General features: G+C 42.9%; 1 protein-coding gene across 4 annotated transcripts in view; it reads left to right on the top strand.

Annotated features, from left to right (window-relative positions):
* The window catches only part of AK8 (adenylate kinase 8), a 117,494-nt gene that overhangs the window by 3,194 nt on the left and 97,047 nt on the right, over positions 1 to 17,253 (top strand). For 3 of the 4 annotated variants that reach the window (XM_054007298.1, XM_054007300.1, XM_054007297.1), the window contains exons 2-4: positions 624 to 1,006; positions 10,391 to 10,475; positions 14,653 to 14,702. In XM_054007298.1, coding sequence (XP_053863273.1) covers positions 923 to 1,006; positions 10,391 to 10,475; positions 14,653 to 14,702 — 219 coding nt within the window. In that variant the 5' untranslated portion in view covers positions 624 to 922. Of the gene's footprint in view, positions 1 to 618; positions 1,007 to 10,390; positions 10,476 to 14,652; positions 14,703 to 17,253 lie in introns of those variants that run through there. The other variant, XM_054007299.1, reaches the window with a different exon arrangement.

Below are 17,253 nucleotides of genomic sequence, written 5' to 3' on the forward strand. Positions count from 1 at the left end.
GTGGGAGGGGGCAGGGGATACTGGCAGGAGGCTGTATGTGAGGGGGCAGGGACCCTGTAGGGAAGGGGCAGGGGGATGTGTGGGAGGGGGCAGGGGATACTGGCAGGAGGCTGTATGTGAGGGGGCAGGGGGATGTGTGGGAGGGGGCAGGGGATACTGGCAGGAGGCTGTATGTGAGGGGGCAGGGGGATGTGTGGGAGGGGGCAGGGGATACTGGCAGGAGGCTGTATGTGAGGGGGCAGGGGGATGTGTGGGAGGGGGCAGGGGATACTGGCAGGAGGCTGTATGTGAGGGGGCAGGGACCCTGTAGGGAAGGGGCAGGGGGATGTGTGGGAGGGGGCAGGGGATACTGGCAGGAGGCTGTATGTGAGGGGGCAGGGGGATGTGTGGGAGGGGGCAGGGGATACTGGCAGGAGGCTGTATGTGAGAGGGCAGGGGCCCTGTAGGGGAGGGGCAGGGGGATGTGTGGGAGAGGACCAGGGGATACTGGCAGGAGGCTGTATGTGAGGGGGCAGGGGGATGTGTGGGAGGGGTAGGGCACAGATGGGGGCTGTTGGGACGGGTCCTGGGGTGGGGAATTGGAAGGCGCGAAGATCTGATTCAGCTTTTTTCTCCCCCGCCAGGACACTTGCCGCTCCCCCCACGTCCAGACAGCCGGGGCTGTAACGCGAAGGACTCGTGCCCACGCCCTTGGGTGAGAGGCAGAAACGGGGGGTGTCATTGACTCGCCGGGGCACGGACAAGCCGGGCGCAGTTATTGCCCCTTTAAAGGAGTCTGTCGCTGTTTGATGAGGTCACACGCCCCATTCCGCGCCCCGGGAAGGGCGGGTCCCTGAGATGCTGATTCAGGGGCGGGCGGGGCCTCCTGCGTCGCGTGGTGATAACGTAAGCGCCTTAGCGACGAGCGGTTGCTAAGGGTGCTATGGACGCTACCTCCCGGCCGCTCCGTGTGCCCCCGGAGATGGGCATTTATGCGGAAAAGCACGAGCTCTTCCAGCTCCTGCAGGTGAGGGCCGGGGCGGGGCGGCCGCAAGTCCCTTCGCCCGCTGGTGATACTGAGGGACTAACAGTGCTCCCCCCAAGCCAGAAGTGAAGGGAGGGGGGTGGGGGTAACAACTATAGTTCCCAGCATGCACCAGCATTGGTTGGAGCGGGGGGCCTGTAAAGAGGACTGCCCCCAGCAGGCATTGGGGTGCCCAAGCGCATGTGGGGTGGGGTGGTACTTACAATTCCCAGCATTGGTTGGACTGCATGCACCCAGCCTATGGTGGGTCCTGCCCCATGTGTGTGGGTTTAACAGTTGCTCCCACCATACGCTGGTATATTTGGACATATTGATGATTCCTAGCACACACTGGGTAACCCTGCTCCAGGCCTGGGGTTACCCAGTGCAGACTGTTCCTGAGTACCAACGTGCCACAGTATATTTGAGGGCATGGAGTGTAATGACTGTTCCCAACGTGTAGTAGGGTGCTCAGAAGAGGTGTATAAACCATTCCCAGCATACAATGGGGTACCCTGAGGGTGGGGGAAAGTGTCATGACCATTCCTAGCAAGCAGTTGAGAGCTATGGGATGGATGGGTTCAGAACCATGAAGAGTGATGCTAGCACTTGCTGGGGTGCACCTGGCAAAAAAAGAAGCAATGATTCCTAGGGTACATCGGGTACATTCCTAGGGTACATTGATATGCAGTTGGGCACTTTTGGTGCAGGCAGCACTTACAACACAAGGTATCTTACCACATCTTTCAAGATATATTTATGCCTGTATTTGTAATTTTCACTCCATGCATCTGAAGAAGTGGGTTTTTTACCCATGAAAGCTTATGCCCAAATAAATCTGTTAGTCTTTAAGGTGCCGCTGGACTCCTCATTATCTTTCACGATGGAGCACTGTTTATGTCTGCAGTATGAGGTGTTGTCAAATTAAACACAAGGAAATACTAATCTCTTTGTATCCCCCATGTATCTAGGTGTATCATTATTTATTTAAGCACTATGATTCTTTACTTTTCAAACACTATCTTTGGGCTTGCTACTCTGGAAAACTTAGATGACACTGTCCCTGTCTCAAGGAAATTGGACAAGCTATATGCTAGAAAAACATAATGCACTGGCTATCAACCAGGTTTAATTGCAATATATAATTCTGCAAAAATGTTGACTGTCTGTGGAAGAAAGGTGTTCAGTTGATCAAATGCAAAGCAGGCCTGATAAGTATGATACTTTGTGGATTAGGATGGGAAGTAGTAGGGTGGAGCAGTAGTAGAGAAACCTTTATTTAAAAATTATGTGAAGGTAACTGCTCTTTTTGAGACTAGGTTAATGAATTAATGCATAATCTAATGTATGTTTTTGTGGGGGGGAGGAGCATTGTCTATTTTGTGTTGTTTCATCAAACATTTATGCTCTTGTTGTGTTTTTTTATGCACATGTACAACTAATATGAAACCAATAAAAACACAGTTACAAAGAAGCCTTGTTATTTTAGTAAAGAATGAGATTGACTTCCTAGCCAAAAAGGAGGTTGTGAGTTTCTACAGTCTGTTCCTTACATCTAATTTACTTATATTGGGCATTGAAAAGTTTGTAGAGGGAAAAGAGTTCTAATATTGTGATGAACATTGTTATAGTTTGTTAGAAAAAGTGGCCATAACACATACCAGTGTTAAAATTTTTCACATCCTTATTTTGTGTGTTATGAAGACAGTCTCTTCTCATATCTTACCCAAAAACATACTTTTTCTCCTTTGCATATGCCGTTTTTCTCTGTCTCTGCTATTATTTGTTAGCTCTGTAACTTAACCATGTTATTCAGTGAGAATTTTGAGATCCACTTAGTATGAGCAATGCTGTATAAAATTTGTTCTTCAAAGCAAAACTTCATTCTGCATGCCAGAGAGGTGAAAAACACCAGCATGACCACACACATCTCACAGAAAATCCTTCTTGGACTGCTAAGAGTGAATCTGGATCTGCTCAGATCACAGCTTTGTTAGCCATCTGAGGGCACAAACAAACACACCTGTAAATAATAGCCCCAAGTCTTCAACATTTATGCATCTACCTAACCTTAAACATGTGAGTAAAATTAAGTTTGTGCTTAAGTGATTGCAGCACCGGGGCTTAGAATCATAGAAGTAACAATCATTAACAGCTCAAAGAACCATGTGTCATTATAACTTTGCAAGTTTTCTGGGTTTGTTATTTATAATCCTTAAAGAATCACTATCAGGTAAACTTAGGTACCAAATTCGATTTTTCAAAATAATTTTTAAAAAACGTATATTTTTCATGTATTTATACTGTAATACCAATGAAAACAATTTTATTTCCTGAGATTTAAATATTTTCCCTGTGGTGTTTGTTACTCAGACATTGCAGCATGAGAACTTGCAAGTGAAACTGGTTAGTTTATTTTCATTGTCCAAACTAGATAAAATACAAAAGGTAAACTGCATAAATAGTGAAAAGTCAGGCAAATATGCTGTAGATTCCTTTTCCCTCACACACTCAGTTTATCGAAATGGAACAGGAGATGTGGAATTTATTTGGCTAAATGGGGTTTTGGATATGAGTGTAACTGAGGCTCATTATGTTTCCTACTTTTAGATAGGAAGGTTTTGGATGTGAGATTTTTATTAGTGTAGAAATGAGTTGCACACGGAACTTTGGGAGATAAGGATTAATTGGTGGATAATACCAAGCTTGGGGGTGAGGGGTTGCAAGTGCTTTGAAGGATAGGATTATAATTCAAAATTATCTGGACAAACTGGAGAAATGGTCTGAAGTAAATAGGATGAAATTCAATGAGGACAAATGCCAAGTACTCCATTTACGAAGGAACAATCAGTTGTACACACACAAAATGGGAAATGACAGCCTAAGAAGGAGTACTGCGGAAAGGGATCTGGGGGGTCATAGTGGACCACAAGCTAAATATGAGTCAACAGTGTAATGCTGTAGCAAAAAAGTGAACATAATTCTAGGATGTATTAGCAGGAGTGTTGTAAGCAAGTCATGAGAAGTAATTCTTCCGCTTTACTCCGTGCTGATTAGGCCTCAGTTGGAGTATTGTGTCTAGTTCTGGGTGCCACATTTCAGAAAAGATGTGGACAAATTGGAGAAAGTCCAGAGAAGAGCAACAAAAATGATTAAAGGTCTAGAAAACACGACCTATGAGGGAAGATTGAAAAAAAAAATGGGTTTGTTTAGTCAGGAAAAAAGAAGACTGAGAGGGGACATAACAGTTTTCAAGTACATAGAAGGTTGATACAAAGGAGAGAGAGGAATTGTTGTTCTTAACCTCTGAGGATAGGACAAGCTGCAATTTAAGTTCATTGCTTCAAGGGAAGTTTAGGTTGGACATTAGGAAAAACTTCCTAACTGTCAGGTAGGGTTACCATACGTCCGGATTTTCCTGGACATGTCCGGCTTTTGGGGGTTCAAATCCCTGTCCGGGGGGAAATCCCCAAAAGCCGGGCATGTCCGGGAAAATCGGGAGGGAGGGCTGGCTCAGCCGGGGCCTCTTTGGCCGGGGCCGGGGTCGCGGGGCCGGGGGCATGGTGCCGGGCCGGGCGGGGAGCCGGGGGCGCGGTGCCGGACCGGGAGCCGGTCCGGGGTAGCGGGGGGTGCGCCGGGCCGCGGGCCGGGCCGGAGTAGCGGGGGGTGCGCCGGGCCGCGGGGCCGGGAGCCGGTCCGGGGTAGCGGGGGGGGGTGCGCTGGAGGGTGCGCTGGGCCGCGGGCCGGTCCGGGGTAGCGGGGGGGGGGGGTGCGCTGGGCCGCGGGCCGGTCCGGGGTAGCGGGGGGTGGGGGGGTGCGCGGGGTCGCGGAGCTGGGAGCCGGTCCGGGATAGCTGGGGGGTGCGCCGGGCCGCCGAGGGCCGGTAGTGCTGGGCGGGCCGGGGGTGGTCGGTCGAGGCCGGCACCCCAGGGCCCGAGCCGACCCAGGCTGGAGCCGCCGGGGGCCAGCCTGGGCCGCGCCTCCTCCCCCCCACATCCCCCTTACCTGCTTCAGGCTTCCCGCGAATTAAATGTTCGCGGGAAGCAGGGGAGGGGGCGGAGATTTTGGGGAGGGGGCGGAGTTGGGGCGGGGCGTGGGCGGGGCTGGGGGCGGGGGCCGTGGAGTGTCCTCCATTTGGAGGCACAAAATATGGTAACCCTACTGTCAGGGTGGTTAAGCACTGGAATAAATTACCTAGGGAGGTTGTGGAATCTCCAACATTGGAGACTTTTAAGAGCAGGTTAGATAAACACTGGTCAGGAATGGTGTAGATAATACTTAATCCTGCCATGAGTGCAGGGGACTGGACTAGATGACCTCTCGAGGTCCCTTCCAGTCCTATGATTCTATGATAAGTTCCTATCATGCAACTTTCTCCATCCCATAATGCCATCCCTATGACATAATTTTCAGACCTTTTGTTAAAATCCCATAAACCCACATGGCACTTGTCGCTGCCTGCTATCTCTGACAGAAGTGTGGAGCCCGCACAGCTCTGCACTATTGTCATGAACATTGCAAACATAGGACATATGATCCTCAGGTAATTGCAGAACCGCAGGAAGTACGGCAACTGTGGGGGACAGGATGATTTCTTTGAGGAGGGAGTGCTAATGGGCATAGCAAAACCAATTCAAGGTTGATGGTGTTCACAGAGCAGCTGCAGGTGGTAGATCACTGCTTCAGGGTCAGAGAAATGAGCACTGACTGGTGGGATCACATCACAATGCAAGTTGGGAATCACGAGCAGTGGCTGCAGAACTTCCAGATGCAAAAAGCCACATTCCTGGATCTGTCTGCCGAGCTCACACCAGCCCTCCAGAGCTTGGATACCAGAATGAGAGCTGAATTGACATTTGAGAAACGAATGGTGGTTGCACTGTGCATGCTTGCAACACTGGATTGCTACTGCTTAGTGGGAAATAATTTTGGAGTTGGTTAATTGACTATGCAGGACTGTGATTCTCAGCAATGTGCACAACATCGTGGATGGATTTGCAACTATGGGGTTCCCAAACTGCGGTGGGGTGAGAGATGGCATGCACATCCATATTTTGGCCCCATCCCACCTTGCAACACAGTACATCAGCAAAAGAGCTACTTTTCTATGGTTATGCAAGCATTGGTGAGTCACCGGGGACGCTTCTCTGATATCAGTATGGGCTGGTCAGGGAAGGTGCAGTCCTTAAAGATCCAAGCGTCATGCACCTTCCCTGACCAGCCCATACTGATATCAAAGAACACAGGACTGTTCAGAAAGCTACATTCTTTCTTGACTGGCAGATTACCATTTGTGGTGATGAAATGCCAATAGTGATCCTGAGGAATGCATTTCATGAAGCCTTACACTAGCCAGCTTGACAGTTCCAAGGAAAGATTCAACTACCAGCTCAGCAGGTGCAGAATGATAATTGAATGTGGTTTTGGTGGATTGAAGGGACACTGGTGATGTTTACTCACTAAATTAGCTCTCAGTGAGAAAAATATCCCAATGTTATAGCTGCCTGTTTGTCCTGCATACTATCTGTGAGGGAAAGGGGGAAGGTAGAGGTGGAGCATCTGTCTGCTGACTTTGAATTGCCAGACACCAGGGCTATACAAGAGCTCAATAGGGAGCTATGCAGCTGAAGGAGGCCTTGAAGAGCACTTAGCAGTCAGCAAATGTTAATATGCTGTGCTGGACTGTGCTCTGTCTGGCCCTGATGTTTTGGGGGGTGTTTGCAATTGTAGAGTACATTTATGAATATCACACTGGTTACTGGACATTTATAATTATTACAATGTGTTTTGCACTGAACCTATGAATTCTGTGATCCTGTTCAACTACAATTTGTGTGCTTCTGATAGCACTAGGTATTCTGCTGTATATGTTATGAAATAAGATTAATTTCTTTCCAAAAAATAAAAATGTATTGTGTAACAAAAAGAGTGGAAAGAGTAATGTGCAGTTAAAAAGCAATACAGTGCAAACTTATAAAATAAATAATCAGAATAGAGCTTTAAAATTAGAAGGACATGAATGTTTGCTAGCAATTTCAATTCATTTCTGCCAAACATACATCAACCATGGTTCTCACAGGTCAGTATGTGTGATGCTGTGGTTTTTGTTATTGTCCCGGCACAGAGTGGTAATGATAGAGATGTGGCCCATGATGCCATGGGGGGCGTAGGGAGCTGGTGAAATGGAGTTCTCCATTGATTGCAGGGGGAGGCGAGTACTTAATTGTTGGACCTGTAGGACAACAGGAGTCTTCAGTATTTGCATTTGCTGCGTGAGATGCCCTATTCTAGCCTGGGGCATTTCCCTCTCCTAGGCCTTTCTCCTGTCTGCTCTTTCCTTCTCCAGGCTGACTTCTATATTCACCCGCCAAACCCTCTGCTTGTGCTCCAAGACAGCACTGGCTTGCAGGATCTCACTGAACATGGCCTCCCAAGTCTGCTTCTTTCTTCTCATCAGGGTCAGGCATTCTGTAGGTGTGAATGGGGCACCCTTCAAGGCTGCCATGGCAGCAGCTACGGATAAAACAGACAGATGTATCATTGTGTTTACAGTCACAAAGGAAAGCAAAAGATACGTTTCAGAACGCCTTTCCCCTATTCCCATAAAAGTTTTAAATCAGATATGCCTCAATCAAGACACCTCCAGCTTTGGTGCACCTCTGCACAATACCACTGTCTAGCTGCAGACCATAGTGAGTCTGGCTTGCTGAGGGTGAGGAGAGGGTAGGGTGAAGACTGAGTCGTTTGGTTAAGTAAACCCAAAAAAATTCAACCCCTGTTTCCACGGGTACGAGTACAGGGCAATGGCACTGTGTACAGGTGCTATTTTCCTCAGGCGGTGGTGATTTTAGCTGTTATCTCACTCCTGAAGCTAACAAAGGTACAGAGAGCACAGCTGCTGTTGGTGTCCTGAAGCTGCCCAGGCCCTTATCCTGCTAGCCTGTTTACCACAGTGGTGCCTGCTGAAGTCATTGCAGAGTGGCATAGGAAAGTGCCCTACTGAGGAGGGAGAAATAAAGCAGCCTTTCCTCATATTCTTTGGGAAAGGATTCCAGAGTACTTCCATGGAAGTTTAATTGAGATCCCTCAGAAGGGTATAAGGGACATCCCTGTATACATAAACAAACTGCTCAGCATGCCATTCCACCCCACCCAACCTAACAATACAAGGGAATGAAAAGCAGATAACTCTACCTCTGTTTGTTGTACCTCTGTGTCTTTTCGTAGGAGTGAAACAGTGAAAAGCAGATACCTGTGTCCTGCTAACTTGGGTTTGTGCTGGGTACCATCTTCACATATAAACTTTTTATGGGGGAATACATGCATGTGCTTATCCTGGTTTCTTCCCCCAGATCCGGCTTGGCTGGCAGGACTGGCTAGACTGCGGTAGAGTCTTGAATAGATCTTGGCTCACTCATAACTGGACTCTCCCCACCATGGGACACCCTCCCCCCCCCCCGTTCACAGGCTTGGTCTCGGGCTCCACTGAGGATCCCAGGATGCTCTGTGGGGTGCTGGTGGGGTTTCTGCCAGGTATGGCATGCAGCTCCCTGTAAAAGCAGCAGGTCTGAAGCTCAGCACCGGATTGACTGTTGGCCTCCCTGGCCTTATGATATGCCTGTTGCAGTTCCTTTACCTCTACATGTCACTGCTGCTGATCCCTGTCATACCCTTTTGCTTTCGTCCCCTGTACAATCTTTCTGTAGATGTCCATGTTTATACAAGTGATTTCTAGCTGTGATTGCATAGCCCCTTCTCTCCTCAGGCCCAAGAGATCCAGTACCTCCTGGATACTGGAGACACGGAGCATGTCTATAACGTATAGCCAGCAGGGTCGGATGGAAAGTTGCACACAACAAGGGAGAACTACTAGGTGTGTCTCGCCAAGCTGGCAGTCAGGAAATGGCATTTAAAAAATACGCAGAGATTGGGGCGGTAGGGACTGGCTTCTGGTCTCCATGAACCTGGGCAGTGGAGTTCACAATTGTGATCAGAGCGATCACTGTCAGGCATTGTGCGACAGCTGCTGGGGGAGTGGTAAGGTTGACATATGTCATACAATGTCTACTTTGCATTGTGTTGACCATGGTACATCAACCATGAATCAATGCTATTTGGGGAGGTGGTGTTACTGCTTCTCAAGAACGGGGTGCTTGCATCAGCGGGAGACACATTGCGTGTAGACACATGAATAAATAGTTGACTCAAGGCAACTTATGTCAAACTAACTTTGTAGGATAGACAGTCCTTAGGCATCACAGAAAATGGAAGGAGGTTTTATTGAGTTAGGTCCTATATTCCTACAGGCTAACCTCCTGAGCGTTATTGCCTGCTACCAGAAAAAATATGCGCTATATCACTGTAAAATTCCAGCACTGAAAAAACTAAGGAGTAATATTAGAAAATTTTTTCACATGTAGGTCCAGTTATGGACTTCTCTGCTGTGATGGAGTAGGGGTGTGTAGTTACAGTAAGAGTGTCTAAAAGTTAGGATTCCTGGATCTTATTCCGAAGTCTGTGGAAAGATATCCATTGATTTCAATTGGAATTGGATCAGATCCTGTAGAAACCTGAGTAATGGACCTGCAAGGTGGTGTGTGTGGTGGAAAGAAGTTTGTGCTCTTTTTTTTTGGTTCTTTATGATGTATGAAGAAGACCTGAAAAAACATTTTTTCAAGGCAGGGTTTTTTACAACAGAAATTCAGGTCTTGTCTACCCTCGAAGCCTTATAGGCTACTGGAGAACTAATAGGATTATGACTGAAAGAGGACGTGAAAACTGATCAAAAGGGAAAGTTATTTTTATTTATATTGGTCACAATTCCTTACTTATTAATTTGTTTGTGTTAACACTGCCTTGACTTGGCTGTTAAACATTTGGGAGAAAGGATGTCTTTAAGATTCAACATCCTGCCCTTTCAATGAAGGTCTGAGAGAGCTCACAATCCACATTTCTATGTTCTCCAAGAAGCCTTCCAGCAAGAACAGTGAAGACTATATGTGAAATTCTTGATACTTTTAAGGTAAATCAAGTAAGGGTGGGGTGGGAGTTTATAAATAAAATAAATAACATCCCCCAAATCTTTCAGGCCTTCTTGCTGCATCAGAAATAATAAAAGGGACTCACATCCATTTATTTTCCTTAGCAAATCATCTTTAATCTCTATGTACTTAGTTTGGCCCTCTCTAAAATGCTCTTCATATTTCCTTACCTCACAGGAACTTATGAAGATGAATGAATATCAAACTCTTTGAGGTCCTCATGTGAAAGATTGCTATAGAAATGCAAAGTATTATCATCATCATCGTTATTATTATTATTATTTATTTGTTATTATTACTGTGGCTGTGTTAAATTTCCTGCTGAGTCTGTCCTATTTATTTTCAGAATATGCTTGAAGGGTTGTTAATCCATAAACCTGATGAACCCATTGAGTATATGATAAGCCACTTAAAGCAAGACAATGATCATGGTAAGTGAAAATGAGAGACCATATGTAGTTCAACTCGTGATTTATAAACCATTGTTGTGAAGCTCTACTTCAGTTGGCAAATGGTGGATAAAAGTTTTCAGCCTGTCTCTCAAATGTTTTGAAGCGATTTGGAATAGTTATTGGTAAGATATTTTTAAGTTCTTTTCTAGTGGATAATCTAATAAAAATGCACTTGAACAGTTATAAAAATGAAATCCTCTAAGGGAATAACAAAGAGTTCTAGTGTATCAATTATTAATGCTTTCTGTGCCCCATCTGATATTTCCTGTTGTCTTTAAACTTGCTAATTACCCCTTTTGTCAGGTGTAAAATTGGTTTCCCATTCTACCTGGGCTGGCAGCGTCTCTGTTTTTTTGAGTACTTAGTTACTTGCTACGGTTAATGAGTTCCACTGCTCAGTGGCATCTCAGCTGAAGGAACAGCAAGCATGCCTACCCATGTGTATAACAAAACCTGATAAATTGAATAGGAAGTATGTATTCTGCACAATAAAAGCATGTACACTCAATCAAATTATTTGATTTACAAACTGTTCACCCTTAGGCAGATTATATTTGGAGATGCACAACTGAACTATAATTTTGTTCCGCATGAGCTGTCAGGAGTAGCTGGTGTCATGTTGCTTTGATGTTTCTTTAAAACCATAGTAAACCATTATGAAAGTTCTGCTGCAGCATCAATGAAATCATTATCACAAGAGATGCTAAGAGCTCTTCCTACTTAGTGATCAGATGGATGTCGATTGAAATGAGGCTAAATAGCAAAAATCAAATCCTGCGAATTGTGTCCAGCCTGTTTTGATGTGGGCAGCATGAGAAATCTGATCTGTTTTACAGCCCCGTTGAAAGTACACAGTTGAGGAGTTTCATGGGATTTTATAGAATGCTGATAAATCTCCATCACACTGAGCTAAGGCTTGTTCTTTAACCCCATAGTATTATCTGAACAGAATCAAGCAGGTTGCCATTCATGACTTCAGTAAAATAAGAGGCTAAAGATAGAACCACAGCAATTGTTTGTCAAATGAAAAACTGCTATCTGTTTGTGGTTTGAAAGAATCTATTAAGACGTGGAAGGAACTCCAATTAAAATTAAAGCCTAAATGTTGTTTTAAAAGTAAATTTTATGGAAAACAATGTAAGAGAAATCTGTAGTAGAGCTGATATTTACTTTTTGATCATGGTGGAAGGTGCTGACTCTTTAGAAGAAAAAACCCTTATTAGAGCCATCAGTAAAGTGATGAATTTTCATGATCTTGCCTTGCTAGACAGTTTTAGCCCCAGAGAAATTTTCAAACAGAGATGTGGAAAAAAGATATTGCAGCTACCCCAGGTGTGAAGTCAGAAAATCTTTTTAATTAATAGTAGGATTTAAAGCACTCTTTAAAAAATACAAACAAACCTAATGATTATAACTTACAACAATCCTGATGAAGCTCTTGGGCCAAATATTAGGTGACTGGGCTCTCATATTCAAGGCTATGTGGTATTGTTCTTTCATGTGATTGTTCTAAAAAGCTAGAACAATGTGATGACTAAGCTATTTTTAATGCAAAGATGTCAGTTTTTGTACATTTTATCTGGGTTTGTGCTAATAAAAGGTTTCCAAAATCCAAGTAACTTTTTTTTTTTTTTTTTTTTTTTTTTGGTGAGTACTTCCTATATAACCATGCCCATGATGAAATTTACAAAATTCTGGAAAAATGTTAGTCTTGTACTGTATACTTCTTCAGTTCGATAGAGGAGTTGCCTTATAAGTTAAGTGATTTTTTTTTGCATTAATATTAATCACAGAATCATTTGGACTTGAAGGGACCCCTACTGAGTCCAGCCCATCCTTTTGCATTGTGCCAGGAATAATTCAGTTCCCCCTAAAACTGTACCTGAATGCGAAATGTTAAGACTGCTTGGAAAAGTAAATTCTGTCACATCTCAAAATTCAACACTGAGATGTGGTTTATTACCAAAGAAAAAGGTGTTGTGTAGATTTCTTGGTGTTCATTTAGCTGCCTGTGTAGACCTCAAGCATTTAATACTAACTGTGTGCTGATTTGAGGGGTTAAACGTTACATACAGTGATGCTCTGGTTGTGCCCTTGTGTCATATGTTTAGGGAAAAATGCCTTAGAAGAGTCTTACAAGTGTGCAAATGAGTAAATCAGTGCATTACACTGCCTCATCTGCTGCCAGCCACTAAGCAGAGAGAAAACCAGATTTAGTACAAAGTGAGCATTTACAGTAGCCCTGGGCAATATTAAAGCATGATATGGTGTATATAATGGTACGTTTCGTTTTTCATCAAACGTTTGTCCAAGAAAGTTGTGTATTAAAGCTTCAATACCTAAGGGTTTTCTTGTGAATTTTAAATCATGCTCCTAGTTAAACCTCAAAAGGATCTGTGGATGGAAAGGTTTTTTGATTTTCTTTGAAGTGGTTTGAAGAAGTTGATTAGTGTTGGCACCCGAGCACTCTTTTATGACGCTGTTTATAAATAATTCCTCAGTACCAGGCTGGAGTTTCAAGGTGTTAGATTTTAAGAAACTAGGATTTAATCACATTACATTTGAAAGAAATTATGTGATAAAAACAGCCGATGTATCCTTTTAAAGTATTTTTCGACATTGTGTACTAGTTCTGTTGCTCTTGCAAGAACCAATACGGGGGGGAGTTTTCCTTAAACCTTCCCAGTCAAATAACTTTGTAAAGATGAAGCTGTAATTTGGGTTTTATGAATGTTTAAAAATTGCACCTGCCCAGCTGCTCCTAAGTGTTTGGAAGGTCTTCATAAAATTACATTTCCAATCCTTTCCTGTCTGCCGAGATCAGAGAGTATATTCCTTTTGGTTGTCATGACCTGGAGAGGTTTTTGGCTGGATAGATCCCCTAACTCATCATCTTTGACCCATACTACTGCCAATAAATACCTATCAGTCACTGTTCTCAAGCCTGATTCCTTCTCTCCCCACAATGGAAAGTGGGAAGAAAAACCCAAGATGTTAATGTAGCAATTCAAGGGATCACAGCCCAAAATGCACGCATGCAAAAAACCCTCAAATCTTTCTCAAGCGATATTTCCCCTTTCTCCTTGTTTTTTGACACCGCTGATCCTTCCCTACATCACCGTAGAATGAGAATAATCATTGTGTTGTCTATATGATTGTAAATTTCTTGGGACCGGGACCTTATCCATTTTTTTTTATTCTTTAGGTCGCCCTGTACAGCTATGGCACTATAAGAATAATAAAAACCAAACTAATAAATACTAGTAGAGATGAGACAGGAACTTGTGTGCTAAGGGAAAAGAGGTTGCTGCCATGGCAAGTAACCTTTTTTCCTTCCTTTCATCTTGCATCCCCTCCGCATGGAAGGGACACTGACATGCAGCAGATAAACACAAAAGGAGAAAAAAATGGAACTTAATGCTGACTAGAGAAATGAAGGGCAGCGGATAAAAGGATAGAGGAGAAATGTGGAGTAGCCCATTTTCTCCTGTGACTGGGAAAAATGTTAGTGTCCCACAGGCAATCTGAGAAATGTTCCGTATAAATTTTTTCCCCTATTTCTACCCACGAGGTAGCTATCCGCAATAGCAAAGAAAAGTGCCCATTTTGCAATGTATAAACCTTCTTGATCCATGACATAACCTATCTAGAGAAAGGTGTGAGTTGAAATTATATTACTCATGTTTCATTTTCTAAAAATGAAAAGGAAATGCATTAGTACAAAGTAGTAAAATAAGAAACTATACACTTTGAAATTGGCCATCATGCTGCATATACAAAATTAAAATACTGTAAGATGCATCAGATCGAAACCATTTAACATGTTGGGAATAAAAAGCAAAGTTAGAAACATAAGTATTCAGTATTTATGCCCTGTTTATGTGAGTTGCAAATAAGCTGTCTGTGCTTAAAGCTAGATATGTGCTAAGTGCCTTGCCAAATCAGAGTCTTAAATGTGTTAACTATGGAAATTAAATTAAGACATAGTCATGACTAGCTTGGTCCCCCAATCCTGCAGTCCTTACTCAAGCAGAACTCCCAGTGAAGTAACTGTATTACAGTATAATTACATATGTTGTATATTATGTAATATGAAGAAACAATAAAGGTGTCTTGCCTTTCTGTATCTTGACATTCATGTATATTTATTTTATAGTTCCAAGAATTTGTATACTTGGTCCACCCGCCTCTGGAAAAACCACTATTGTAAGTATATTATCTTAAGTGTTATAACACTGCACTGCCATATGTTTGCAAATTAGAACTTCTTGTTCAGTTATGCTAGAATAATTATGTATTTAGAAGTCAAAAGTCTTGTGACAATAGAATAAAAATAACTTTTATTCCTGTTTTGTGGGCCATAGTTTTGGCCTGTGCCTGGATACCACGATGATAGACTGACTAGATTAGATTAGACAGAAGCACTGGCACCTTAGAACAGAGGAGCTGAAAAAATGTGAGAAACGAGGGGTGTTTACACAAATCAACCTGGCAGGCTTGTTACATTTATGGATTTGAGACATTTAGGTTCAAATTTTCAGAAGTGTGTTTTAAGTTTTGGGTGTACAACTTTAGATGTTCTGGGCTTGATTTTCAGAGGTGAGGGCCACCCACAGCTCCCAATTAAGTTGGAGTTCTGGGTGCTCAGCACTTCTGAAAATCAGGCTTGAGGGGTATGATTTTCATAGTGCTTATGTGACTTAGGAGCACAAATACTATTAAAAGTTACAGAGTAGCAGCCGTGTTAGTCTGAATCCGCAAAAAGAACAGGAGTACTTGTGGCACCTTAGAGACTAACAAATGTATTTGAGCATTATTAAAAGTTAGTGTTCCTTAATCACCTAGGCACTTCTGAAAATTCTACCCTGAGTGTCTAAAGTTGGGCACTCAAACTTAGAGGCCACTTTTGAAAGTGTGGTTCTTAGTGTACTGCTACGTGTGTGTGTGTATGTATGTGTGTGTGTGTGTGTGTGGTGGGTGGGAGGAGATAAAGGGGGTTGAACCACATAGAATTTAAAATGTGTTAATTGCCACAACTGCTTTTGACCTAAAAGTTTTACAGTTTACAGGACTGTATAACAGTGTATTTTCAAAAAAAATAGTTATGGCTTTTTATGCTTTCAGAATTAACATCCATTTATATTTTACTTTTTTAGAAGCTTTTTTTCAGATGCAGTTAAGACTTGCCAGAGAAATGGTCTATGTACAGCTAGCACCTTTCTCAACAGCTTCCATTCTCTGTGTGTATTTAAAATCACATTTGCAAATTTCAGGGACAAAAATAAGTTTCTACCGTTTATTCCCCCCTCCCCCCTCCTTTTGGCAGTGCAGAAACAGTGCAGTTGTGAGATAGGGAGCTGGATTCTGATCTGGTTTGTGCATCATTAAGAAAATTGTTAACTGGTTCAGTCCCAGGGCCAATACTACTCATTTACGCTGGTACAAAGCCGCTGAAAATAATGAAATTGCGCTGGTGTTTATTTTCCATGTAATATAAATATATATTTCCATTATATGGCAGGGTACTGGTATCTTCCCTTGACAAGATTATAAGAGTTTATGAAATTCCCAGCCAAAAAAACTTTGTGAAAATGGTGTTATACTTGTAAATACATATTAAAAATGTAAAATAGGGAGGAAATAAACTTTTAAAGAATTCTGGAATTTCAAAGAAAACATTGAAAAGCTAGGAAATTAAGTTAAATTAAAATTTTAAACAATACTATGTAATTAGAGAATTAAAGTACCATACATTATCTATATTCTGTCCTGATATCCCCACCATCCAGTGCACCCTACCTGAAAGATAGGTACTTGTTCGACAGGTATTGTATATTACAGCCAGCTGCCCTATTCAGCCCCATATATGCCTTTGTGGTTGGCTCCTGACCCCTGATGTCTGGGGGACATCTTAAATCCTATGTAGTCAGTGGGAGTTGGAGATGCTCAGTACTTCTCAGGTTCAGTCTTATAATTTGGTGGTTCATCTAAGAAGTCTGTAACTCCAGACACCTTTTACAGAATTCCCCCTGGAATGATATACCATGGTTTACATAGTTGAGTTGCAAGTGTATATAGGAAACAATATTGGGAAAGTGAGAAAGAGGTTAGGTGAGTTGTTCGGGCCTAGTCCAAAACCTGCTGAAGTCCCTGGAAGCACTCTCTTTGATTTCAGTGGGCCTTGGATTGGAACCTTTGTGCTTATGAAGTATAAAAGGTAAGTGTTTGGTGTTGCCATGTTGTGAATGGACAGTCTGTGACCATGGAATGGGTGGGTATTGCACAAATTATGCTGAATATGGTCACAGTGTAATGGAAGTATTTGGCTCATTTTTCAATGTCTATCTATGGTATTAGAAACCTATATAATTACTTTCTAATGCAGGAAAGATGTCATGCAGGCATAAGGCTGTGTCATTAATTTGGATGGAGGGTTAGGGGCATGGATACAGAGTTAAGGTTGCTTTTGTGTTTCTTAACAATGCATATTCATATTTGTCTGCTTCTTTTAAGTTTTACCTTAAATTCAAATTTCTTGGCTGTTCAATATATGTAGTTTTGAAAACTTCAGCATTCTTTTATTTCCCTTTAAGTTACTGATATATATTCACAACCTTAATTGCATATTAACAAAGCATCTGTTCTGCAATGTGAGTACTTACAGTTATGGATTATTTGTCTAAATTGGAGGCTAGGAAAATAGTGACTTGTTTTGCTTTCTCTGGGGCTTCTGAAAACATATTTTCTTTGCACCCAT

Source organism: Malaclemys terrapin, chromosome 17 (genome assembly GCF_027887155.1).
Source record: "Malaclemys terrapin pileata isolate rMalTer1 chromosome 17, rMalTer1.hap1, whole genome shotgun sequence".
NCBI classification, from domain to species: domain Eukaryota; kingdom Metazoa; phylum Chordata; order Testudines; family Emydidae; genus Malaclemys; species Malaclemys terrapin.